The sequence below is a fragment of the Microtus ochrogaster genome, unplaced genomic scaffold, assembly GCF_000317375.1.
Source record: "Microtus ochrogaster isolate Prairie Vole_2 unplaced genomic scaffold, MicOch1.0 UNK33, whole genome shotgun sequence".
NCBI lineage: Eukaryota > Metazoa > Chordata > Mammalia > Rodentia > Cricetidae > Microtus > Microtus ochrogaster.
Window position 1 is genome coordinate 3,108,117 of NW_004949131.1, and position 25,175 is coordinate 3,133,291.

The 25,175-nt window shown below is 50.1% G+C and overlaps 1 protein-coding gene across 1 annotated transcript in view; it reads left to right on the forward strand.

Annotated features, from left to right (window-relative positions):
* The first annotated feature begins 1,250 nt into the window (after nt 1-1,250).
* The window catches only part of Poc1a (POC1 centriolar protein A), a 52,377-nt gene continuing 28,452 nt past the window's right edge, over nt 1,251-25,175 (forward strand). The window contains exons 1-7 of the mRNA XM_005368501.2: nt 1,251-1,659; nt 3,184-3,268; nt 4,826-4,997; nt 5,328-5,507; nt 7,142-7,249; nt 7,801-7,916; nt 15,933-16,066. Coding sequence (XP_005368558.1) covers nt 1,642-1,659; nt 3,184-3,268; nt 4,826-4,997; nt 5,328-5,507; nt 7,142-7,249; nt 7,801-7,916; nt 15,933-16,066 — 813 coding nt within the window. The 5' untranslated portion in view covers nt 1,251-1,641. The remainder of the gene's footprint in view (nt 1,660-3,183; nt 3,269-4,825; nt 4,998-5,327; nt 5,508-7,141; nt 7,250-7,800; nt 7,917-15,932; nt 16,067-25,175) is intronic.

The following is a 25,175-nucleotide window of genomic DNA, read 5'->3' on the forward strand; positions in this document are numbered from 1 at the left end:
GCCAAAATAGTTAAAAATAGCATCAGCTATAGATCCACTTCTTGTATCCCTCCTCAAGACATTTTAAAAAATTATTCTTTTTAATTAAGTGTACGTGTGTGTCTATGCATGTGAAGGCAGGTGCCCCAGGAGACCTGAGGTGTTCAATTGCCTTGGAACTGGAGTCACAGTTGGGTGCTGGGAATAGAACTTGTGTCCCCTGGGAGAGCCGTTTGCACTCTTAACCAATGAGTCCAAATATACTCTTCCACACGCCAGTTTCTGAGTTTACTGTCCCTGCAGATTTAGGGACACAGTCTCAAGCCTAGACATGTGGGTTGAAACCTCAGGACACTGCCAGATCCTAATCAGTGTTGGAGTACGGACAAGTTGGCCTGCCCAGGAGAGGCGATAGAAGGTTCTTGAATCTTACAAAACATCCAGTTCTGGTCAGGTGCACGTAGGGAAGATTCCCATAGGAAGTCGAGTAGAAAAAAGGTCACTCGGCCTTCTCGGCTTTCACTGCAGAAAGTGAGAAAGGACGGCCTCTGCTGGTCAGGCCCAGGACTGCGTAGTTTACCCTCTTTTTTTTTTTTTTTTTAAGGTAGGGTAAGATTATGTCGCACGAATCCAAGATTCTCCCCAGACTATCCAGTGATGGGAATACATGGACTTCTTTTAGACACAGAATATGTGAAGGAGGCCGGGCTGCAACCACAGTCACTTTTTTTTTTTTTTTTGTGGTTTTTCGAGACAGGGTTTCTCTGTGGTTTTGGAGCCTGTCCTGGAACTAGCTCTTGTAGACCAGGCTGGTCTCGAACTCACAGAGATCCGCCTGCCTCTGCCTCCCGAGTGCTGGGATTAAAGGCGTGCGCCACCACCGCCCGGCCCCACAGTCACTTTTAAGACAAATGGGGAGACTGTCCTCGGAGCAGACACGCTTTTCCTGAGGTCACCCAGTAAAACCATGGGAAAATTAAGAATTGAACACAGGTCTCTCTACTCCATGGTTGTGATTCCGAGTGACTCCAGCTCTTTTAAATAGACACTTAGGAGCCTTCGGAGGCACGAACCATTCCGAGGTCTCGAGGGGCAAATAACTGGTTATCAATGGCGCCTTAGGCGGAAGCTTTAAGGCAGCACCAAACACCACCACCAGTATTCTCTTTCCGGGATTCTTAAGGCCGCCACTCCTAATGGTAAAGCTCCGCCCGCCCCGGGACATCTCGGGAAATGTAGTTCTACTTTTATTAAGACTGTAGGGTAAGAGCTATGTAGAACTTCATTTCCCGGAAGGCTGCGCGCTCTATTACCTGAGCTAGGCGATGAACCGTAGGGCCTAAACCTTTAGCTAGGATTTTTTAAGTTCTCAGAAGGAAGGTGTGACGACGAACGAAGGCTTTTGGCTGCTCGGCGGGTTAACTCATCTGTGGAGCTGGAGGGAGAGAGCGTGACGACTGTGGAGCAGGCCCACTTCCGGTCGGCGGTCAAAAATCTAGGACTCTTCTCCTTTAATTGCGGTGGGCGGGACGCGGCGACGCCACCGGCGTTGCTATTGGCGGCGATTGGGGGCGCGGAAACTGAACAGGCACCACAACTGCCGGCGCAGCTCCCTCGGGCTTTTGAGGTGCTTCTGGTCCTGCCAGCCCGGCCAGCCCCGCCATGGCCGCTCCCAGCCCGGTAAGTCTCTGGAGAGTGGGCGCCTGGCTGACTGGAGCAATGGCCACGAGAGGGGCGGGTGGTGACGCGGGGTTCGGGGGTTGCCTTCCCATCTAAGGTTACGGGGTGGGTCTGGCATTGACCCAGCGTCCCAAGTGCCAGACTAGATGCTGGACCATTCTGGCGAACAACCAAGCCCCTGCTTCTGGGATTTATGATTTAGCGAGGAAGATACAAGCAAGGCCCGAGCCTTGTGGTGGCCTGGGACCAGTGTGAGCCTCGTCGTCCTGTCCTCTTCTTGATGTCTTCTTGGAAGCAAAATCCTTTCTAACAGGCTGAAGCAGTAGGCCATTGGATTGCCTGAGGTGACGGAGACCTGCAGTATGACCTAGGCCGGACCCTGACCCCTCTCCCAGTCCAGAAAACGGACTCCAAATTGGCCTTTTAAATAAAAGTTTGCATCCAAAGTGCCTGGTGCTCTGACGAGGTGGTAGCCGATGGCCCCGGTGCACCTGAAGACTTGGGCAAAAATGGAACCTAGAATTTTGATTACCAATCTGATCATATGTTGACATCCATAACAACACGCTGGTTTTAGGGGAGGGGAGGCCCACATGCAGGATGAACGACTCAGGGAAGAGGGCATCGGGAAGGGGTCCCACTGATCAGGGCTGGACCTTTCTGCTCACTGAGCCTAGGATAGACACTGCTTTGTCCTTATTTTTCCAAGTTCAGATGAGGCCGAATGTTCACTTGCTGCTTTGTGAGAGCCCTCCCCCTGAACTACCACTCCATCTGTTAAAAGGTGTGGCCCTGCAGGTGTGTTGGGGGTGGAGCTGGGCACTGGGCCTCACCTTTGTTTTGGGTACAGCTTCGTGGAGTAAGGGTGGCTCTGCTCTGCAGTAGGAATGTCCTTTCCCAAGCTGGGTTCCTTGGAGCTCCTAAAATGGGCTTTTGAAGTTTTTGATGTTTGAGGTGGAAGGAGATACCTTAACTCTGCATAACTCCTAAGTCTTGTATACAGCCATGGCCATCCTGGAACTCGCTCTGTAGACCAGGCTGGCCTAGAACTCACAGAGAGTTACCTGCTCCTGCCTCCCGAGTGCTGGGATTAAAGATAAGTGGCACCATGCTCGACCCACATGTGGTTTATTTGTTGTGATTTGTTTATTCATCTGTTGATGGGTGTGTTTGTAGACTGTGTCCCTTTCTGTACTGCACTTCTTTATTCTACCAGCTTTTAGTGGATTTCTTAGGGTTCCTTATATACAAGATATAAAAACACTTGAGGGGCTGGGCAGTGGTGGTGCACGCCTTTAATCTCAGCACTAGGGAGGTAGAGGCAGGTGAATATCTGTGAGTTTGAGGCCAACCTGGTCTACAGAGTGAGTTCCAGGACAGCCAGAGCTACACAGAGAAACCCTGCCTCGGAAAATCAAAAAACAAAACAAAAAAACCACTTGAGTATTTTTAACATCTCCTGGTTATAGGAAGAGTCTTAGTCTCAAAGAAGTCTTTTACTCACTTGACCTTGCTCTCCCCCAGGAGGACCCCTCACTGGAGAGGCACTTTAAGGGCCACCGAGATGCAGTTACCTGCGTGGACTTCAGTCTCAACACAAAGCAGCTGGGTAAGTGAAGGCATCTATCTTGTCTCAGGTTCTAGATTCTAAACTTTCAAGGATTGGTGTGAGGACGCCAGAGTACAGCAAGGACATGCTGTTTTGTTTAGTCCTTTGTCTTGCTTCTAATGTGTTAGCTTTCTGAACACTGGACCTACTAGGCTTCGTAAGCTCCATTGTGCGTGAATAGAGTGTAACACCCAGAAAGGTTAGGAGCCTTGTCAGGGTCATGCAGCCTTTGTTTAGTTTAATCTTTTTCCTTTTATTGGAAAGATTCTTTTTTTCACAAAATATATATGATTGGGTGGCACACGCCTTTAATCCCAGCACTCGGGAGGCAGAGGCAGGCGGATCTCTGTGAGTTCGAGACCAGCCTGGTCTACAGAGCTAGTTCCAGGACAGGCTCCAAAGCCACAGCGAAACCCTGTCTCGAAAAACAAAAAACAAAAAACAAAAAAAAAATATAATAAGATAAACAAAAACTATCACATCTGAGTTGGACAAAACAAGCAAACAAGGAAAAGAGTCCAAGAAGAAGGCACAAGAGTCAAAGACACGCTTGTTCTGCACACTCAGGAGTCCCATAATGACATTAAATTGGAAGCATATAGTATATATGCAGAGGACTTGGTGCAGACCCATGCAGGCTGTGTGCATGCTGGTCATGCATCCTTTGAGAGTACAGGGTCTAGGTTTTCCCCTGTGCATCCTGGCTACTTCTTGGGTCTGCTCTGGGGTGTGGACCCCAAACTGGCTCCTTTTCCTGAGTCTTCAGTTTGATTGCCCACAGTAATATGGCACATTTTCTTGTTACAGAGACCTGCTAGTGAGAAAGATATTTAACAAGGCCCATCTCCCAGCTCCATACCACTGCCCCTTCCTTGTACACACCAGGGTTCCTAAACAGCTTTCCTGACTGCAGGTTTCTTTTCCCGTGGGTTAGGCTTGCCTTCTTATTTTATTGCTGAGTTTCCCTGCCAGAGGCTGTTGGTTTGCTCTAAACAAAGAGGGAACTGAAGCTATTTTTTTATCTGTTCCTCCTTAGGCTTCTTACTAAGTTTGGTTCTTTGTTTTGTTTTTATTTTTAGATTGGCTCATTTTATTTATGTGATTGTTTTATCTGCATGTATATCTGTGCACCACACATGTGCCTGGTGCCTCCAGAGTCCAGAAGAGAACATAGTTAATCACTGAGCTATCTCTCCAGCCCCAAGTTGGCCCTTTAAATAGAAAATGTCTTCTATATCTAACTGGCTTCTGAGCATTGGGAGGACTGGGCCCCTGTGCTCTCAGAGTATCCCTGGGAGACCCCACAGGGATGAATTTCATAGGACCCTGGGTTGCAATACGGAAATGGCATGTGAATGGTCTGTCAGTGTGGTTCCTGTGTTGGCCTGCTGCATGGAGAACTGCCAGGCCATAGCTGGCAACCTTTCTATCCCAATGGGATCCTTTTTGCCCTGTTGGAGATGCTTGTGAAGGTGGAGCTGGGCCTCCTGTATCCCAGCAGTGAGGTGGGTGCCCAAGTTTCTTGAGGTCTGAGAAACATCTTGTTACTCTCCTTAGCCAGCGGCTCCATGGACTCATGCCTCATGATCTGGCACATGAAGCCCCAGTCACGTGCCTACCGCTTCACGGGCCACAAGGATGCTGTGACTTGTGTGAACTTCTCCCCGTCAGGACACCTGCTTGCCTCAGGCTCCCGAGACAAGACTGTTCGCATCTGGGTACCCAATGTGTGAGTTATGGACCTCAAGGGACTAATAGCGTTGAGGGACCTGGTATAAGAGTTGTCCCTCCTTAGGTCCTTTCCTGGCTTTGAGCTGGTCACTGGGACATGTGACCTTAGATGCCAGCAGAGGGCTTCAGCTGGGGCTGTCTGCTTAAGCTGGAAGGATTCACGTTAGGGTAGAGATGGGGAGAAGCACTTTGTTTCTGGTGGAGAGGCTCTTGCCTTTCGGGGGCCCCGGGACAGTGAGGCCTGGAGAGGTAGAGAGAACTCTGGTGCACTTGTAGGTCCTCGTGTCACTGCTGTGAATCTTCTGAGTCTGGGTGTCTGTCCTCATAGCAAAGGTGAATCAACCGTGTTTCGTGCACACACGGCCACAGTGAGGAGTGTCCACTTCTGCAGTGATGGCCAGTCGCTTGTGACAGCCTCTGATGACAAGACAGTCAAGGTGTGGTCAACTCATCGCCAGAGATTCCTGTTTTCCCTGAGCCAGCACATCAACTGGGTCCGCTGTGCCAAGTGAGCATTGTCTGAGTGGAGAACCTGGAGGGCGTCAGGGTGGTAGGGGACAGAGAGGAACCCTTGGGTGTCAGCCTGTAACCTTGGGCAAGTTACACAGCTTCCCTTTAATGTATCCCTGAGCCTTGATTTCCTAATCTATAATGTGTCAACAGCTGTGGTTGCTACACTGAACTGGTCAGGAGCTTCACTGAGCTCATGTGTGATACCTCTTAGTCAGCTGTGACCCTCTGTCAGGAGTGCTGAGTACTCCCAGGACAGCAGCAGTAACAGCAGCAGCAGCAAGCTCCTGTCAGTACCACCGTGCAGTGGCTCCTTGTTCCTTTGGACGGTTCTGCTATCTGGGTAGCATCGTTCTCATTTTGCAGAAAAAGAAACAGGCCCAGAACAGTCTCTTGCCCTGGGGCCTGCAGTGGGTACGTGGTGGAACTGGGGTCTGAGCCCACATTTCTCTGGCACTCGGCTTCGCTTACTTCCTCAGAACTTAATTGTGCTCTAGAGCTGCTAGGTGGGGCTTGATGCTGAGGCTCTGGCTTTGGTGTGGGAGGCAGTGCTGTGACGTGGCAGACACAGATTTGCCTGCCTGTGGTGTCTTCAGCTCCTTTCAACAGCTTTCTCATGTCACAGCTCTGCTCCGGAAGAGGGGGTTATAGTGACCAGAACGCAAAGAAACCATGGAAGTCAGAGGTTAGGGACCATTGAGCTATCTTCCTCTGTGGATACCATGGAAGTTACTTAGTCCCTAGAACAGAACTATTCTTTTTCTGGGACGGCCCTGTTCTGAGAGGTCTTATGGTCAAGGACATAAGAACAGAGGAGGGCAGGGGTCAAGTAAACAAAGTGGGGTATGATATCCACAGTAGTCCTTTGATGGTAGCTCCCAGACCTCCATGTGTTTTTGTTGGCCCACTGTGTTTTGCTAATGTACTGATGTGGGACTTGTGATCTACTTCATACATCAAACTAGACCAGTTGTGTATCGCTACAGGCCATGTGCCTTCTGGGTATTCTATGCAGTGTGCTACTGCATGATTACTGCGGGCACTGGAAAGGATGGATCTCACAGAGAGGGAAGCCACTTGCCCAGGATCACTGAAGGTCTTAGAGCAGTGTACTGGCGTAAATGAATGCAGACAGAAATTGTAATAAATATATACAGCTTTAATTGGGAAAACAGACTTACAGAACCAGAGGTTCCAGCGGAGAACAGGAAAGCAGAAGGGGCGGCCTGGAGCACTGAGCGTGCCCGCAATCTTTATAAGTAAAAAATATCCTCGGGGGACCCCGCCCTACAAGTAAGGTGATTGGCTGGGTCTCTCCTACAGAGCAGCGCATGTAACCCTAGGTCATTCCTGGTTCAGGTAGCTGGGTCTAGTGGTGTACACCTATAGTCTCAGGAGAGGCAGGAGGATTGCCACAGTTTGAGGCCAGCCTGATCTACATATAGAGTGTTGCAGGCCAGCCAGGGCTACACAGTGAGACCCTATGTCAAAATAACAATAACACAAGAATCCCAAAATGCCCAAAAAATTCTTGGATCAGGTAACAGCATGCTGGGAGAGATGGCTATAGAGAACACGGTGTGATAGTCAAAGAGTCTGTTAGTCATGTGACTTACTCTGTACCTAACTTAGGTTTTCCCCTGATGGGCGGCTCATCGTGTCTGCCAGTGATGACAAGACTGTGAAGCTGTGGGACAAGACTAGCCGGGAGTGTGTCCACTCTTACTGTGAGCATGGCGGGTGAGTCCCTATGGTCATTCTCAGTTTGCAGATGCTCCTGCACAGGTCAAGACAGAAGGCCCAGTGGCCTTTGGGGCCTGGGACTGCGCATGTGGTAGCCCTGCTTGCTGCTCTTTGGCTGGCTTGCTTTTTCGTATGAGCTTTGAACCTTTTTCTTTGTGGGTAGACAGTTAAGCCCAGTCCCTACCCCATGGATAGCAGAAACACTTCACCTAAGGTCATGCAATAATTTGGCCTCTTTTCCCCTCTATAGTTTCTAAGTTCTCAAAATTCTATTGTGTCTCTTAGAGCATTGAATCAGCTCCCTAAACTGCATGTTAAACTTAGTGTCCCCCAGGGTAATGATTTAGGAAGGAAAGCCTCCAGTTCTTGCAGCAGTCAGTGGCTCTTTGTTCTCTGTCACATCATACATGGAGAATGGGAGTGGCCTGCATCTGAGCATGTTCCAGGTTGAGGGAGCCATGTGAACAAACGAAAAGGGACAGGACACTTCTGTGTCCATCCTAACCAAGGAAGACCTCTTACACTATGTGACTGTCCCTGTCTTCCAGTTTTGTCACCTATGTGGACTTCCACCCCAGCGGTACCTGCATCGCCGCTGCTGGCATGGACAACACAGTGAAGGTGTGGGATGTGCGGACCCACCGGCTGCTGCAGCACTATCAGCGTGAGTGGTAAACAGTACCCTAGGCCGCAAGGAGCTGCGGTGAGACCATGCGGGCATTTGGTTCATTGCCGCAATGATCGAACAGGCCCAAGGCCAGCCCTGAGTCGGGAGGCATCTTGTGGCTGTTGGGTTAGCCAGGGTGAATAGTTGGCAGAGCAGCTATCTTAGCTTGGGATGTTGATCATGAGGTGCCCTGCTATGAGGTAGCAGAAGCTTACACACTCAGCTGAGGAGTCTTCAGTGGGTTTCTGTCTAGGACTGTCCGTGAGGGTACTTCTTTTTTTTTTTTTTTAAATATTTATTTATTATGTATACAATATTCTGTCTGTCTGTATGCCTGCAGGCCAGAAGAGGGCACCAGACCCCATTACAGATGGTTGTGAGCCACCATGTGGTTGCTGGGAATTGAACTCAGGACCTTTGGAAGAGCAGGCAATGCTCTTAACCTCTGAGCCATCTCTCCAGCCCATCTGAGCCATCTCTCCAGCCCCGTGAGGGTACTTCTTGAGAGCCTCCCACTGCTCATTTCTCCCTATGACAGAGATGACTTTCCAGGGCTGCTCAAAAGGTCACTGGTGGGACCTTGGCCTCAGTTCTCTTCCACCGGTCTGCCTAGAGTTATGAACCATGTAGAAGGTTGACCTTAGCTGGGGCCAGGCTCTGCTTCCAGGCCCAGGGCCATGGCCCCTTATTGTCACCTTTGGATGGCAAAGCAGCAGGGAGTTGACACTGGTTTGGAGCTCAGTCTTTAGCACTCTCTACCCAATATCCCCATAAGCACTTGGGTCACTGAGGTGAGTAGACCTGGAAAGGGGAAAAGTGTGGATTCTGTAGCGAGCTTCATCATTCCCAGCTGTGTGACACTGGGCGCGTCAGTTGACTCTTTATCATTATCCTGGGACAATGATAGGGTTCGTCTTGCAGGTGGTGAGACAGGGCTTGAGTTTATGTTAAAAATGGAAAGTGTGCTGGGCAGTGGTGGCATATGCCTTAAATTCCAGTACTTGTGGGGGCAGAGGCAGGAGGATCTCTGTGAGTTCGAGGCCAGCCTGGTCTACAAAGCAGGTTCCAGGACAGCCAGGGCTGTTACACAGAAAAAACAAAACAAAAAGAATGGAAAGTGGCTGTGACAACATGGCAGCAGTGACAGAGCTGCTGCTGCTCCTAGTGGTCTGCCTGGACATACAGTACACTGCGCCACCACCAGGTGGCAGGCCTCAGCCGCAAGAACCAGGTCTCTCCTATTCAGAGCGCCTAGGCATCAGCCTTGATGTTCTTTCAGAGGCTTCTAGAGCAGAGCAGCGGTGGGCTCAGTCTTCCGCCTGAGAGGGGTGGGCCCTACACTGTTTTCTGTTCTGGCCAGGCCTAAGTGAAGGCACAGGGTGGGAGACTGGGCCCCACACTGACTGGTGGAGGTGAGGCAAGAAAGTGACAATGGCATGCAGTGGCCAGGGGTGCAGGCCGTGTCCTGTGAAGGGGGGATAGATAATAGGACCTCTGGCACGAGGTGGGAAGCTGATGAGAGTACGTAGAGGTATTGTAGTTCATGCTTGGTGTGGTGCCTGCCACACACTCCTTACACTGGGAGGAGAGCATTTCTCTGGAGGAGTCCCACTCTCCCTGTGGATCAGGAGCCTAGACCTGGTGTTCATGAGTTATAGCCGCATGTACTCATTGGAAGAATCTTGAATGCCACCTTTAAATCTGAGGTTCCAAATACTAGTGGCTGGCAACTCTGGGGCATGACAGGTAAGGAGCAAATGGATGAGGTCATTTGAGAGGACAAATATAGAGTGAGATTCTAGGGTGTGTGGTTGACAGACCCTGGCCACTGGTGCATGGATGTCCAGTGCAGAGGGGTCAGGCCAAGGGGACTGCTTATGTGCAGTGAGTAGAGGCAGGAGCTGATGCTCTGGTGGTGGAGGGGCCAGCTGGGCCCCGGGATCTAGGACACGAGAAGGGTCAGTGCCATATTCTGGGCCCTCATGATTGGAGGACCACTGAAGAGAAAAGGTCTCCAAAGCAACCAGACCATGACATAGCTGGGGGAAGGCAGAGCCAGAAGGAGAATGAACTCTCAGGAGATGGAACAATACAGAGGAGGTGGGGGAGTGGGCTTGGTCAAGGACAGCTCAGTGCTAGCAGAGCTAGAAGGTGTGTGGACCTGGGTGAGCATCAAGGCCAGGTTCCAAGTGGACCAGAGTGCTTGTCACCCACAGGTTCCCCGGAAAGCTTTCAGTGGGCATTTGCTGCTGTCCTTGCCTCTTGGGACGGAACTCCTCAGCAAGGCTGCAGGGGCATATTTCTCAGCTGTCCTGGTGTGTGTTGGAGCCTTGTGGACTCCGTGCAGTCTATAAACACAGCCATCTTCTTTTGTGCTTCCTACAGAAGCCTGTGGCACCTGGTGGGTGTTCACATGAGGCAAACTCACCCCTTAGCCTGGGTAGGGGCAGGAGAAACAGCTCTCATTCTACCTTCTGACACCAGGCTCTGGAGAGATCTGCTCAAGTCTAGGGCCTTCCCAGAGAGCCCCATGGCTAAAACAGTGCTTGGGAGGCTCACACGTCTTCAGTGTGCCCATAGATCTGTGTGAAGGTTATTGCTAAGAAAGGCCTCTCAGCACTGTGGTGGCAAACCTCTGGTCTCTCTCTCTGTCCCAGATCCCTAAGGAAGCCAGGTGAGATATTTCAAGGACAGTGATTTCCCAATGTCTTCCCTGGTGACACTGGGTGGTTGCCAGACACTTCTAAGTAGCTTTCTCATTTGAGAGGACGATGGGCTCTTGTAAGAGTGTGGTTGGTGCTCCTGCAGTGTGCGTCCAGCCGCCATGGCCGTGCTTCCTGTGCTTGGCTGGGTTGTTGGAGTAAAGCTCACTTGGGCTTTCAGCTACAGCATAAACCACTGCTGTTTACCTAAGGCTGACTGACTGTCCTCCCAGGCAAGGAGTTTCTTGGCTCTGGCCTATCACTGCAAGGAGCAGTTCTGATTTCCCAATTCAGTATGGGTTGGTGGAGCCCTGGGAGTGCCAGTTCCCATGGAGGTGGGTTAAGTGCCATATGCTCAGAGCCCACGTTAAGACTGTTCAAACATCTGAGCAGCAGCCCCCGCCATCCCAGAACCCAGAATCTGCTTTGTGGTTTTACAGGCATGTGCAGGTCCATGATCCAGGCGCACTGGGTGACTAGCAAGACACGGGCACTCCCCCTTCACCCACAGAGAGTGTACGGCGCAGCTGGAAGGGAAATCTAGCTCCTCAGTAGAAAGGGCCTGGGAGTCTGCCCATCATTCCCACTAGGGTTTTATTCACAGGGTTCCTAGGAGAGAGAGGTTTCTTTTTTTCTCTCTCTCTCTCTTTTGTTTTTGTTTGTTTGTTTGTTTTTCAAGACAGGGTTTCTCTGTGTAGACTCTGTGGTCCTAGAACTCACTCTGCAGACTAAGTTGACCTCAGACTCACAAATCTGCCTGCCTCTGCCTCCTGAGTGCTGGGTTTAAAGGCATGCATCACCAGCTGGCCAAGGATGGTTTTCCTAGCTGGCTTTAAGCAGGCTAGTCTTTGTTATTTCCAGGAGCTTCAGTTGAAATTCTTAGTCCTGAGTTCTCTGGTCACTGGTTCCTAAGAACATCTCTGCACCCCTACCTACTCAAGAGGTGTTTGTTTAAGCTTTCTTTGTTTTCATATGTATGGTATGGGTGTTTTGCCTATGTGTATGTCTGTGTGTCAAGTATGTGTTTTGCCCAAAGAGAAGAGAGCACTGGACCCCTAAGACTGTGATGGAGGAAGGTCATTGGTTGATTAAATAAAGAAGCTGCTTGCCCTGATAGGTTAGAACGTAGCTGGGCGGAAGAGGAAGTGAGGTTAGAGACTCACAGCTCTCCTCTCGGGGGCAGACGCCTCGGAGAGACACGATGTTCCACTCCTGCGGGCAGAGGCGAGAGCTCTGCTCTCTGAGGCATATGCGATGAAGCTCCGACCCAGGATGGACGTAGGCTAGAATCTTCCCGGTAAGCGCACCTTGGGGTGCGACACATATGATTGGAAATGGGTTAGTCCAGGTGCGAGAGTTAGCCGAGAAAAGGGCTAGTGCTAAAGAGTCAAGCAGTGATTAAAAGAATACAGTGTCCGTGTAATTATTTCGGGTAAAGCTAGCTTTGCGGGCAGCCGAGTGGCGGGAAGCAGCCCGCTGCTCGTATTACTACAAATGGCGCCCAACGTGGGGCCCGAACCCACAACTCTGAAATTAAGAGTCTCATGCTCTACCGACTGAGTTACCCACACGTCTGGGCGCCATCTGTTGTAATAGGGGCGGCGGGGCCCCAGCACCCCAGCCGCACCCCGGCCGCCTCCGGCTAGCTTATGCCCCGAAATAATTACACAGACACTGTATTCTTTTAATCACTGCTTGGCTCTTTAGCTCTAGCCCTTTTCTCGGCTAACTCTCGCACCTGGACTAACCCATTTCCAATCATATGTGTCTCACCCCAAGGTGCGCTTACCGGGAAGATTCTAGCCTACGTCCATCCTGGGTCGGAGCTTCATCGCGTATGCCTCAGAGAGCAGAGCTCTCGCCTCTGCCCGCAGGAGTGGAACATCGTGTCTCTCCGAGGCGTCTGCCCCCGAGAGGAGAGCTGTGAGTCTCTAACCTCACTTCCTCTTCCGCCCAGCTACGTTCTAACCTATCAGGGCAAGCAGCTTCTTTATTTAATCAACCAATGACCTTCCTCCATCAAGACTGGAGTTACAAATTGTTGTGAGAGCTATGAGGGTGCTAGGACTCGAACCAGGGTCCTTCAGAAGAGCAGCTAATCCTTTTAACTGCTGAGCCATCCCTTCTGCCCCTTGTTTTATGGCTTTTTTGTTTGGGTTTGGTTTTTTTTTTTTGGTTTTTCGAGACAGGGTTTCTCTGTGGCTTTGGAGCCTGTCCTGGAACTAGCTCTGTAGACCAGGCTGGTCTCGAACTCACAGAGATCCGCCTGCCTCTGCCTCTTGAGTGCTGGGATTAAAGGCGTGCGCCACCATCGCCCAGCTTTTTTATGTTTTTAATGTTGTGCTAGGGAGTGAACCTAGGACGTCAAGCGTGCTGTCACCAAGCCCTATCCCTCAATCTGGTCTTGAAGGCTTTTTTGCTTTCTTGTTGTTTGTTTGTTTTCTGATTTAAAAAAGTGTGTGTGTGTGTGTGTGTGTGTGTGTGTGTGTGTGTGTGTGTGTGTGTCCTGGTACCAGCAGAGGCCAGAATAGGAAGTTGGATCCCCTGGAATTAGAGTTGTAAGTTGTTGTAAGCTGCCTGACGTGGATGCTGGGAACCGAACTCAGTTCCTCTACAAAAGCAGTGCATTCTTAACTGCTGAGCTAGCTCTCCAAGCACCTTGTTATTTCTCTGGCCCTACTTGGTGTTTTGAGATTGAATGTATTGATTAGGAGCAATGCTGGCTAACCTACCTCACTGTTTCCTACCATCCTAAAGTGGCCATTTATGTGAACTTTCCAAAGAGGGGTCCTTGCAGGTATAGACAAAGTTTCCTAAAAGTCCAGAGGCCGGTGAGTCACTGGAAACACTAGTCACCATCACGAGGAGCCGTGCTGGACACTTGGAAGTGAGCAGCACTTCCGAGGATGTGGAAATGGAACTCAACCCTGGCACTGTCTACTTCAGAAGGTTTCATACTACCCAGCCCACAGGCATTCTCTGGACCCCTTGGCCTTTCTGTACTCCCATCAGGCCCAGGTTTGCCAAAGCCTTCTTCCTGTACACAAAACAGTATAGGCAGAAGGACTGTGTAAATATAAGTCTCTCTTCAGGTTATCTGCTGCCCACAATTTAAAGCCATTTCCTGGTGTTTAGGGATGGGGCTGTAGGACCCCATTGGCTCCTGGTGGCCTGTAGAAGCTTGCTGCTGTGCATCTCTGACACTGAATTACATTTCCCTCTCTAGATCACAGCCAGGAGCTTACAGCTCTCAATGATAGTCTGTGTTGTCCCCGATAGCTGCCATTGCACAGGACTTAATGAAAAGTAGATTGTTCTTGGATAGTCACTGCTCAAGGCATTGTGAGGGAGAGACTCACCCCTTTGTGGGCCAGGGATAGCTTGTAAGGTCGGGCTTGATTAGAAGCAGAGTGGGGGAGACTGTGGCCAGCAGATGAGGCAGGAGAGCAAGTGGGGAATAGGGATGCCCCCCAAAGCCTGACATGTCAGGCTCAGCCCTTCTTGGGGGTAGTGACTGTAGATATTGTGTACCCTGGCATTTGGAATGGGGTGGGGCTTCTGTTGCTCTTTCTCTTAACCCAGTTTTCTCTCTCTGGTAGGCCTGACCAGAGGGGAGGCCATAGTTGTGTCCACACAGACTGGGGTTCGGGGGAAGCCCAGGACTCCCTGAGCATGCCTCACCATGTCCCACTTTTCTGCCATTGGCTGTACTTCTGTTTCTTTGTCTTAGGTGGCGTTTGGGTGGCTTTCCTTCCAAGGCAGGCTGAGGGGTCTCTGTTCTCTACAGGAGTGGGCTGCAGAAACCTTCAGATCTTCTCCAGGCTTGTGTCAGTAGAACGTGTTGTTCAGATATAAATACCAGGTTACATAAAGCCTTGGCTGTCTCCCCTAAGTGTGCTTGGGAACATGTCTCCACACTCTCCAACACATCAGTACACCAATGTGGTTAGCATCTAAGAGGCTTCCTGTAATCCTTATGGGCTCTGCTGAGGGCCTTGCAGAGGTTCCTGCGTCCTCTTGGAACCCAGGTGAGAGCCTGGGTTTTCAACTTGCCTCTTTATTTGTGGCTGTGCCAGCTCATCAGGGTCATGGTTATCTCAGCTCCACTGGTTTCTTCAGCAGATTAGTGGTAGTGAATAGCAGATCCATGTGTTGGCTATGATGTTGCTCCATCCTCATGGGGACCACATAGCTCTGTCCATCTCTATGAGCTCCGTACACAACATGCCTTCAGCCTTAGAGAAGGGTTGTGTAGCCTCAGGGGCTTCCTTCTGAACAACCATCCTAAGTAGCTGCTTCCTCACCATTTTCTGTGTCCCTCTTGAAGCCTTGGCTTAGTCTCTGTCTGATGAGGTGATGTCAGAAGACAGTGGATGTGAATCTGAACGCAGCACAGAATGAGAGGGTGAACTTGCGTGAGGAAGAACAAATAAAGGGGCCCCCAGAAAGCTTCCCAGGGGAGATGATTTTAAGTGGAGAGCTTGAAGATCAGGGACAGGGCAAGAGACTTTTAGCCCATTGGGAACAAGAGGTGAAAGGTTTCACAGATGGGCAAGCCACCAAAGTTGGGGTGACTGATTCTTGGAGAATGGGGGACACCAGAATAGGTGGTAGGCTTGGGTAGGGGTGGTAGGGAAAGGAGTCATGAATGGGATGGAGCTGTTAAATGGGTAGGGTAGAAGGGCCCAGGGCCCAAAGGAGAGGGATACCCGTGCTGGCACTGGGGGCTGAGGGTTCAGTTAGAGATTAACTGGTAGCATTTTCATAGCAGCCCCAAGAGTGCCATGGTACAGATGAAGAAACTGCCAGGTCAGTCAGGGTGACTGTTCAGGGTCACAAGGCAGGCCACTGGGAAAACCAGGACGGGAGTCTGAGCCCCACTGGCTCCTGACAGTCTGCATCCTCTGCTTGCTGTGCCCACACAAGGTCTGTCCTGTAGGATAGCACATTGTATTGTATTTCGAGGGTTTCCCTGAAGTAACGGAATGTAAAGCAGATTTAGCACTATAATTGCCTGTTCTCTTCCAGTTTCACTGCTGAGTTATAGGAAAGGTAGAGGATCATCTATCCTCTTGTGTATTCTGTTTGTTTCTTCATTGTCTCTCTTTGCCTGCCCTTGGTCCCCGTCCATAAATGGGGCTGTTTTCCTGGGAAATCTGTGAGGAGTTCCCTACCTCAGTCAACAATGGCCATCCTAGCCTGACCCCCTGAGGCCGATGCTGAGGCACTGTTGACTCTCATCGCCTGTCCCAGGCTTCAGCTGTGTTCTGGGGGCCTCCCAGCCAGTGCCTGATGGCTGTTCCTTCTCCAGTACACAGTGCAGCCGTGAATGCCCTCTCCTTCCACCCCTCGGGAAACTACCTCATCACAGCCTCCAGTGACTCAACCCTCAAGATCCTGGACGTGATGGAGGGCCGGCTGCTCTACACACTCCATGGGCACCAGGTAAGAGGTACTGGCATGGCGTGGGGCAGAAGCACAGCTTTGATGCAGGTGCAGGGCTAGGTTTCACTTAAGGGGGGTTCTTCTGAGGGGTCTTCTTCCCCTGGAGCCCACTGTGGTTCCATCTCAGCCTAGACAACACAGTGAGATGCAGACAGGCCTGGCATCTGCAGGAGCTGGTAGAGGCCTTTTTTGTGTCCTCACTTGATTGCTAGGTTTGAACTTGGTATGCCTGAGAAGGCTGAATGGAACCAGTCCCCTAAAGAGCTTAGGCTCCTTGGTTTGGTGGGAGAGTAGCATCTTAGAACCCTAGTCACCGTTGGAGTTCTGGGTTGCACTGATTTCCATGACCTCAAAGACAGACATTTCAGAGGTTGGGGCAAGAGAGGGAATCTGCGTGTTTGTTTAGGAATTTCTGGCACTGAGTCAAAGGGGCAGAAGCTTTCTGTCTTAGTGGCTTCAAAGAGCATTGGCCCTCTGAATTCTCTGGCGGGTCATCTACAGGAGCTGGGCTGCCTGCAGTTTTCACCAGCAGCTGGCTTGGAGCTAGGCCTCTCATGTACACCCCAGGAAGTTGTGATGTAGCTGTTTCCTGCCAAACAGATCAGTTGCCTAAGTGTCTTCTGTTGGAACACAGTCACCATGTTCAAGTGGGATGTCCAGAGTGTGGAGAGCAGAGATTTTAAGTGTGTCCTTTCTCCACCTGGGAGCTGGAGGAAGACAGGACAAGGAGTAGGTCAGGTCCTCAGTGGCTAAAGGGGACCCTGAGAGAGCTTGCGTACCCTCCAGCAGGCTGGAGTTATCTAGCTTAGGGCTCCCCGAGCTATGTTTGTATCCTGTTATCTTCTGTTGGGGCACATGCAGGCCTTGTGGCCGTGGCTCAGAGGTGAGGACATAGCTTTCTCTTCTTTCTTGGGACTTGAAAGCTGTTTGCTGTCTCTCGTCAAGTGGTGAGCCCTTGTCTTCCCTGGGCCACCACAGCCAGGTGCAGTGTGTCTTAGGGTGTAGTGACTGCAAGCCAATTGCTTGTGTTGCAGCAGTTAGATCACGTGTAACCAGTTTGGGTCTACTAGCCAGGAGGGCCCATGAAAGCTACCTCTCCTGCTCTCCATGGGCAGAACAAAAGCACTTCTCAGAAACAATATGTAAGCAGGTGCATACCAAATCAGACGTTCCCTCTCTTTGTGAGCGTCCTTTGAAGAGGGGACCTCTCCCAGCCCAAGGACACTTCAGTATGGGTGGCAAATGTTCTGGTGCATTATTGAACACATAAAGGCAGACCTGTTGACATTGTTTTCCCTGCATCTGTCTGTCACCTGCTCCCTGCTTAGTGGGTCAGACAGGAGGGACACAAAATGAAGGTTGTGGTCCTACTCTTTGGCGCTCATAGCCTGGGTTGTGGAGGACTCTGTTAAGGCAGAGGTGTTAGAGACTAGGAAGGACAGGTGTGTCCTATAAAGTACTCAGAGGCTTGGCTGAGAGTGAGCAGGCCCTGCTCACTCCCTGCCCGTCTCTCACAGCTCAGATGAAGGTGAGAATTGGGATCTAAGGCCGGATGTTTTCCTCTTCCCATCCTCTAGACTGCTGTTCAGTACAGAATAGGATTGCCACAGATTTTATAAGTTTCTCTTGTTGAGGTCTCTGATGCGTAGCTTTCTTTTGAGGTACCACAGGCTCGGGGTATCCCTAGGCTTGGCTTCTTTAGAGTTCTGCAGGCTGATCAGGAAGCCAGGTTTGCCCAGACTCTACTCCATGCTCATGTTTCTCATAATCCTTGCTCTTTCTAGAGACACTTGTTCTTTGTCTGCCTCCTTTCTCTTCAGGGCCGTTAGTGAGGCCCCTGACTCTCTCAGCTGGTGCTGGCTGCTCAGTGCTGTTCTCCACAGCCAGTTTCCTCACCCTGTGTGGCATGCTTTCTTTCTGGTGCTTACTAAAGATACAGAGTGCTTCTGGTTTGAAAAGTTGAACATCAGGGCTGAAGCAAGGGAGTGCGTGTGGGAGTCAAGGCTGCCTGAAAAAGAGCCTTTTTTTACCCCAGTCCAGTTCAGCTCTGCCCTGTTTGGAGGAAGTTCAATGTCAGCTTCCCAAAGAGGAGGATGTTGCAGATGAAACAGCCTTGCTTATCTGGATAGCTGGTTCAGACATAAAAGCCCACCAGCTGGACTGAACTCCTTGTGCTTTTGGAGAGCTGTGGCCAAGAATGGAGTCTGATCTTCCGGAAGTGCAGGTGGGCTCTGGTGACTTGAGCTTTTACACTCTGTCCAGGAGGTGATGATATGATGGGGGATGAGGCTCAGCTGTTGGTAGCCCCGCCTGGCTGTGTGTGACTTAGCAGTTCTTGGGCTTGTAAGTGGTCCCCGACTGCAGATAAGCAGGATGGCAGATTTGAAAACACTTGAGAACAGGTGACACTGAGGGCCTTGTGTACTTCTCAGGACAGCAGAGCTGAGACAAGTGCTCACATCCATACTTTCTGCTACACTCTCTTGCCTGTCACATGTCTTTGACATTTGGGTTGTGGTTTCACCCTTGGTTCAGCATCACTGGTCTGGATAAGATGCCAGCAGGTCTCATGGCTGCTATATCCCAGCACCCCATAGAACCAGCTTAAACCTAGGAGGTACAACTAGTGGCAGTCCCCAGGCGCAATCCCTAGAAAGTTGTCACAAGGAAGTCCATTTGGCAAGAGGGACAGCAACTTTCTTGTGCTTCCTTTTCCACCCGTGTAGGAAGAGGATGATCACAGGCTAAGGGTGAGACCCTGGGGAGGACAACCTCAAGTCACATCAGGAAGCAGACCCTGGCAGGAGGGAGAGGGGCTGTTGTGTGCTGGAGAGCTGTGCGGAGACTAGGAGGGCCTCTCCACAGAGGAGGAGAAAGGGTCAGGGCCACAGTGCTTTGGGGGTGTTCTTATCTGGGTTGAGGTCACAGCGTCTCCTTAGGTGCAAGGGCACTAGATGAAGTAACTTGTCAAGTACCAGGATGAGTCACGACCACCCTGTTGGCCTTGGGTTTCTTGGATTGGAGCTATGTGGGGTTGTAGGCCAATATCAGTCAAGGAGTCTAACCACGTGGCAGTTTTGTCATTCTCTGGTGTGTGATGAGCAGACTTCCCAGTGACCCACTTAAAGGGCTTTCTGTATATGCAACCTCCCCTGTTGAATATATATGAAATACATATGAACCCACAAGGGGTTCAATATACGGTGAAAGACCCCCATTTTGAGGCTTAGGGTCTCACTGTGGGGCAAAGAACTTGCTTTTGGGTGAGTGAATTACTTTGCTGAGCTAAAGGCTGGGTCAAGGGGCATACTCTTGGGTGAGGAATTTGCTCTGTGTGGCATGGGGCTTGTTGTATGTGGGAGGGTCTTGTGTTGGGGTAAGGATTTACTCTATGGTTGAGGGTCTTTCACTGTGTAGTGAAGGGCTCACTCTGAGGGGTAAGTGGGGATGTTTAGGTTCACTTTTGGAACACTGTTGCTCTGGGAACTAAACTTTAACATGAATTTTTAGAAAGAACAAAAACATTCAGACCATTGGAGGGCTAGAAATTGGTAAGTTTATTATAGGCATAAAGATTTCTGATATTCTCACATGGCCCTGGCTTTGGAACAGATCCTGTTGCTTGGCACCTGGAGCATGTGAAGCTGGCTCTTCTGAGGTTCTGTAGAGACATTGCTGAGTGACCTGACAGACCAGAGAGCTGGAAAAGTTCTTTGCTGGCTTGGACTTGCATGGGTCCTAGCCCTTTAACACTCCTTAGCTTGGAGCCTCTCAGCAATGGTGGGAGGCAATGAACTGTCATTAAGCCTCTAGATAACAGCCCTGAGTGGACGCTGCTACTCTGGCCAGTGGATCAAGTCAGCTCCAGAAAGGGGCTTGCCCTGAGTCTGAGGCTTGGGCGGGGGTGGAGGTAGTCCTGCCACTATGGTGGCAGTTAAGCAGGAAGGAACGAGTCCCAGTTTCTCTCCCCGTGCAGTGCAGATTTGGGGAAGTGAGAGCTGTACAGGAGCTGCAGTGCGCCCCCTCATTTTACGTCAGGGAACACCGGCAGGAGAGGGAAGGGCTTTCCCACCGACTGCAGCTGTCATTTGAAGCCTCATGCCCTGAACAGGGCCCTCACAGATCTGTGTGGCAAGTGTGGGGGCAAGGTGCTAGAAATATAGATTTATTTTTCTGTATTTTCTGAAACATAGTCTTGAGCCATGCTCATTTGGTTTAAATCCTCTAGAGCTATTTGGGAGAGGATGGTGGGTGGGCTGTGGGCAGAGTTAAATCTGCTATTAGTGGCTGTGCAGTTGGTATGCGTGTTACTGCAGAGTGTCGCTGTGGAGTGACTGAGCTGCACACCATCCGGCGAGCACAGACAGCTACCCTAATGTGGGTGGGAACACTTGCCATGGGCCTAGACATGGACAGAGGCTGCTGACTGTACTCGTGGCAGGAGCTCAGGCTTCTGAGGGACCCACAGATGTATTCTGGGCACTTGGGCCATGCCAGGCCCTAGCTTGGGTTGGGGAAGTAAAAGAAAAGAATCTTAGGTGCTTAGGTTTCTCCTGGGGCTGCAACAGTAGAAGAAACTTCTGGAATGTCTCTTTGCCCTGTGTCTTGAGAGGACTTAGCCCTTGTCTAGTTGCTTTGTTCTGAGGAGTAATTTGATAATTGATATTCAATACCAGGGTCTTACCTGGTATTGATTGGACTCTTCTGGGAAGTGTAAGGGGCCATGAGGACAGAATAGTAATTCAAGTGTGCCATTGTAAGAAACCCAGAGTCAGCCTGGCTCTCTGGCACCCACTAGCAATCCAGAGTTAAGAACTAGGGTCCTGGGTCAGGGTAGAGGGAGAGCTTTACTTTCCACAGGCAGCACCTCCTACACAGAGTTGTAATATCCCTATGGCTCACCACTTGGATATACAAACACCTGGTGTGCCAGACTGTTTCTGTACAGGGTCAGAGGTCAGAGCACCCACACCAGAAGTCTCTTGGCCCCCTTGGTCATATATATGATGGCCACTCTGCCTTTTCACATACCTGGGGAGTGTGTGGGATGACAGCCCTGTTTGTTCACTGGTACATGGTGTGTTAGGGTATCATACTGGACTTTGGCCAGTGTAGCTCTTAGGGCCCCATGGTCAGAATTCAGGTGCCACAGAGTTTGTCAGGTGTGAGGAGAGTCCAGAGATCTGGACAGGCTGCCTAGGGTATCAGAGCATGCAATCTAACAGAGTCACTACGGGCTTCTTTTTGCCTGATGCTTGGTGTTTAAAGGAAATGGACAGGGAGCTGGCCAGATGGCTTGTGGGTAAAGGCCCTTGCTGCCAAACCTGATGACCTGAGTTCTTATTTTTCTTAATGTGCATTGGTGTTTTGCCTGCATGTATGTCAATGTGAGGGTGTCAGATCTTGGAGTTACAGACAGTTGTTAGCTGCCATGTGGGTGCTAGAAATTGAACTCTGGTCCTCTGGAAGAGCAGTCTGTGGTTGGACTTTTTTGTCAGGACTATTGGCTTCCCAATAATGACACACAGACTTATTATGAGACTTACTAATTATGAAAACTCAACTGATAGCTTAGGCTTGTTTCTAACTAGCTCTTATAACTTAATCCATTTCTTTTCATTTATTTTCTACTTCGTGGCTCTATTACCTCAGCTCTATAGTACCCATCCTACTTGCTCTGCGTTTCCTGGCATCTCTGCCCCTCTTCTTCCCAGTGTTCTTTGTGCCTAGAATTCTACCTAGCTATAGGCCATTTAGCATTTTATTAAACCAACCAGAATGACACAGTTTTACATTATACAAAAAGATTATTCCACAGCAACAGTCAATGCTCTTAACCATCAAACCATCTCCAGCCTCCTGATGATCCAACTTTTATACCCAGAATCTATGTAGCAGAAGGAGAGAACTGACTCCTGAAAGTTGCCCTCTTACTTCCACATGTGTGCTATGGTACATGTGTGAGCATGCTAAATAATTAAATAATATAGAGAAAAGAATCGGCAGCATAGCTCTCATGAGTCTGGAAATTGACAAGGGAGAAGAGGCGTGGTGAAGTGACTGGGCGTGAGTTCAGCCAAGTATGATAGGGTCAGGAGACAGAAAGGGAAGATACAATGTGTGTACAGTGTTCATTACAGATTAAGAAGGATCACCTTGCAGGGCAGTGGTGGCACACGCCTTTAATCCCAGAAGCAGGTGGATCTCTGTGAGTTCGAAACTAGCCTGGTCTACAAAGTGAGTTCTAGGACAGCCAAGGCTACACAGAGAAACCCTGTCTCAAAAAAAAAAAAAAAAAAAAAAAGTAAGAATAAGAGGGAGGGGGAGGAGGAGGAAGAAACGGAGGAGGAGGAGAAGGAGAAAAATCACCTTATAAAACACCTTATAAAAAAACCTTTAGGGGACGGGAGGGGGCCCTAGCTGAGCTTGTAAAACATCTGCATGGATGTGGTCAGGAGTAGGTAGACAAGGGACAGGGTCCCCAGCAGGTAGGCCACTCTGCTGCTGGGGTGCAGTGCAGCTGGAATCTTTGCCGCCTAAGGCCCAGCAAGAGATGATGCTCAAGTCATGGTCTGGAGTCCCTGTGGAGGCCCCAGGGTAGGCCTAGCCTCGGAATGGAAGAACTAAGCCACATCCCTGCTGGAGTTGGCCTTCAGCGCACCAGGAATGATTGATCAAATGAAAGGAATAGGCCACCATGAAGCTTGAACATACTGTATTTGATCACTGACACTTAGAGAAAGGAACTCCCCAAGTTCCCTTGGCTTGAAAACCTTAGATTCATTCACTTCCCAGTAACTGATGGCCTAAAGAAGAACTTGAGTCAAAACTGACCATTAGGAAGGGAATGACAGCGAAAGTGTACAGACTGGAATCTTCAGAGACAGATTTGTAGCCTTAAATGAGTTTATTTAAAATGAAGGAAGATTGACAGTGACTGAAGAGCTCAGGGTTAGAGCTTCAGGAGGAGCAGGAGAAAGAGACTTTTTTTGGCTCAGCCTTTGAGAAGCAGCGAGCAGTAGAGTAGACTAGAATGGTGAAGGGCAAGATCAGAGGAGGCTGACTTGTCCAGACCCTGAGGGCCAAGCCCAAGAACACAAGAATCAGCCCAGGTAAATGGGCCTGCTCTGTATAGTCATGGTCTGGGAAACACATCATGTGATTTCGTCATCGGGCCAAATAGTTTATACTTTCATAAACTGAGGTGGCTGCAGTGGCGTGGTGATACAGTCTGATGGGAACACAGGCTGCACTCGGCCTCAGGCTGCTTGCTTGGGCTCTGGGCAGACCAGCAGAAGCCTCTGATGAGCACTGTTCTTTCTAGGAATGCAGAGGCTCCTGGTTACAGGAGCCTTGCTGCCTCTTAGCCAACAGGCAGGCACTACTGGGGAAGTGTGTGGGCCCCACAGAGTCTCCTAGTTGCTTGCTTATCCCTGAGTCCCCTGAAAGACTTGGTCTCCTGGGGGAGCCCCAGAATGTTAGCACCTGCCCTCTGGCCCTAATCCCCCTGTAAGCTGGGTGCATTCTCTGCTATTGCTGCTGACATCTTGTTCCCAGCTTGGCATCTGGTGGCTGAGTGATGACAAGCAATGAGAGTGAGCCACAAGTGTGTTTGCTCTTGTCATTGCTGGCCCTTCTTGGAGCTCTTCCCATGAGCTCTGGGTGGGCAAAGGGCCTGTCTGCTTTTGAAACTCCGTGCACTGGTTTCCTTCCCTTTTCTTTCTTCCCTCTTTGTATTTTTCCTCAAAATGAAAAACGTTCTGTTGTCTTTTTTTTTTTTTAATTACAGCATTGCCACACATTAAAAAGTTCCAAATATGGCTGCCCTTGTAACCTACCCCCCAAAACAAAACCAAATTTAAAGAAAAACCAAAAATCAAACCAAACAAACAATAACAAAAATGTTCCAAGTATGAAATTGTCACAATGTCACAACTGTCAAGAATCAAGTAGATGTTCTTTGAAAGTGTACCACCTTCTTCCATCAGCTTTGTAACACCTTGCTAACTTTCCACTGGAAGGGACATTCCCCATGCTGCAAATACAGTCAGTGTCACTCAAAATGGAGCCACATGGTCCAGTATGGCTCGCACCTGGTGTTTGACACTCACTGCTCGTGGATGTGAGTGGCCATTGTTCCCTAGCAGGAAAAGTGGGTCCACTTTATCTTGGTTAGTGGTAGGTTAGAATTCCTGGGCTGGGAACCACTTGTGTGGAGAAGGCAGGTAACAGGCAGGCGTAGGCTTTGTATTGGGTGCTCTTGAGCTTTGTTCCCCCCAGCTTGGAATGGTAAAGGCACACGCTGTCCTGGGCATTAGGTGGGTTAACACAGGTGCAGGGCTCCCAGCCAGTGCTAGCCACATGGAATTCTTTCTGTCTTGTCACCCCAGTATGAGCGCCTCTGAGAGGAAGAACTAGAAATGGATTCTGGAAGCCAGAGCGGTATACCCTTCTGTCTCATGTGCCTGAGCCTGGGAGGCATGGCTCACTGCCTGCCTCCAGGGAGAAAAGCTGCTTGTGGCTGTGAGGTCTCTTTTCAGCCTAAGCCGTGGTCCTTTTAGCACTCAGTGCAGGGTATTTTCCTGTGTTTCCTTTGTCTCTAGCCCAGGCTTTGTTGCTGAAAGCCCCTCCTGTGGACATTTCTTTTCTTTTCTTTTTTTTAAATTTGTCTGGGTTTTGTTTTGGTTTGGTTTGGTTTTGGTTTTTCAAGACAGGGTTTCTCTGTAGCTTTGGAGCCTGTCCTGGAACTAGCTCTTGTAGATCAGGTTGGCCTTGAACTCACAGAGGTCTGCCTGCCTCTGCCTAGGATTAAAAGCATGCATCACCACCGCCGGGCTGTGCGCAGTCCTTGTTATACTTTGGTGGTCCAGAAGAACTGAGGTGATCTTTGTGCCAGATCTCAGAGAACTTTAGTCTGGTTTTGCCTGCAGAATGCCAGGCACTGGCTATGGTAAATGCTCAGCTGGAAGGGAGAGGGTTGTATCTGTGGCTGTGACCTTGCTTGGCATATCATTCTGGAATGGATTCCAGGCATATGGGGAGGAATGTTCTTTCTCTGCTAGGAGATGATGGTCTCCTCCCATCCAGGGTGTGCTTGTTGGAGAGTGCT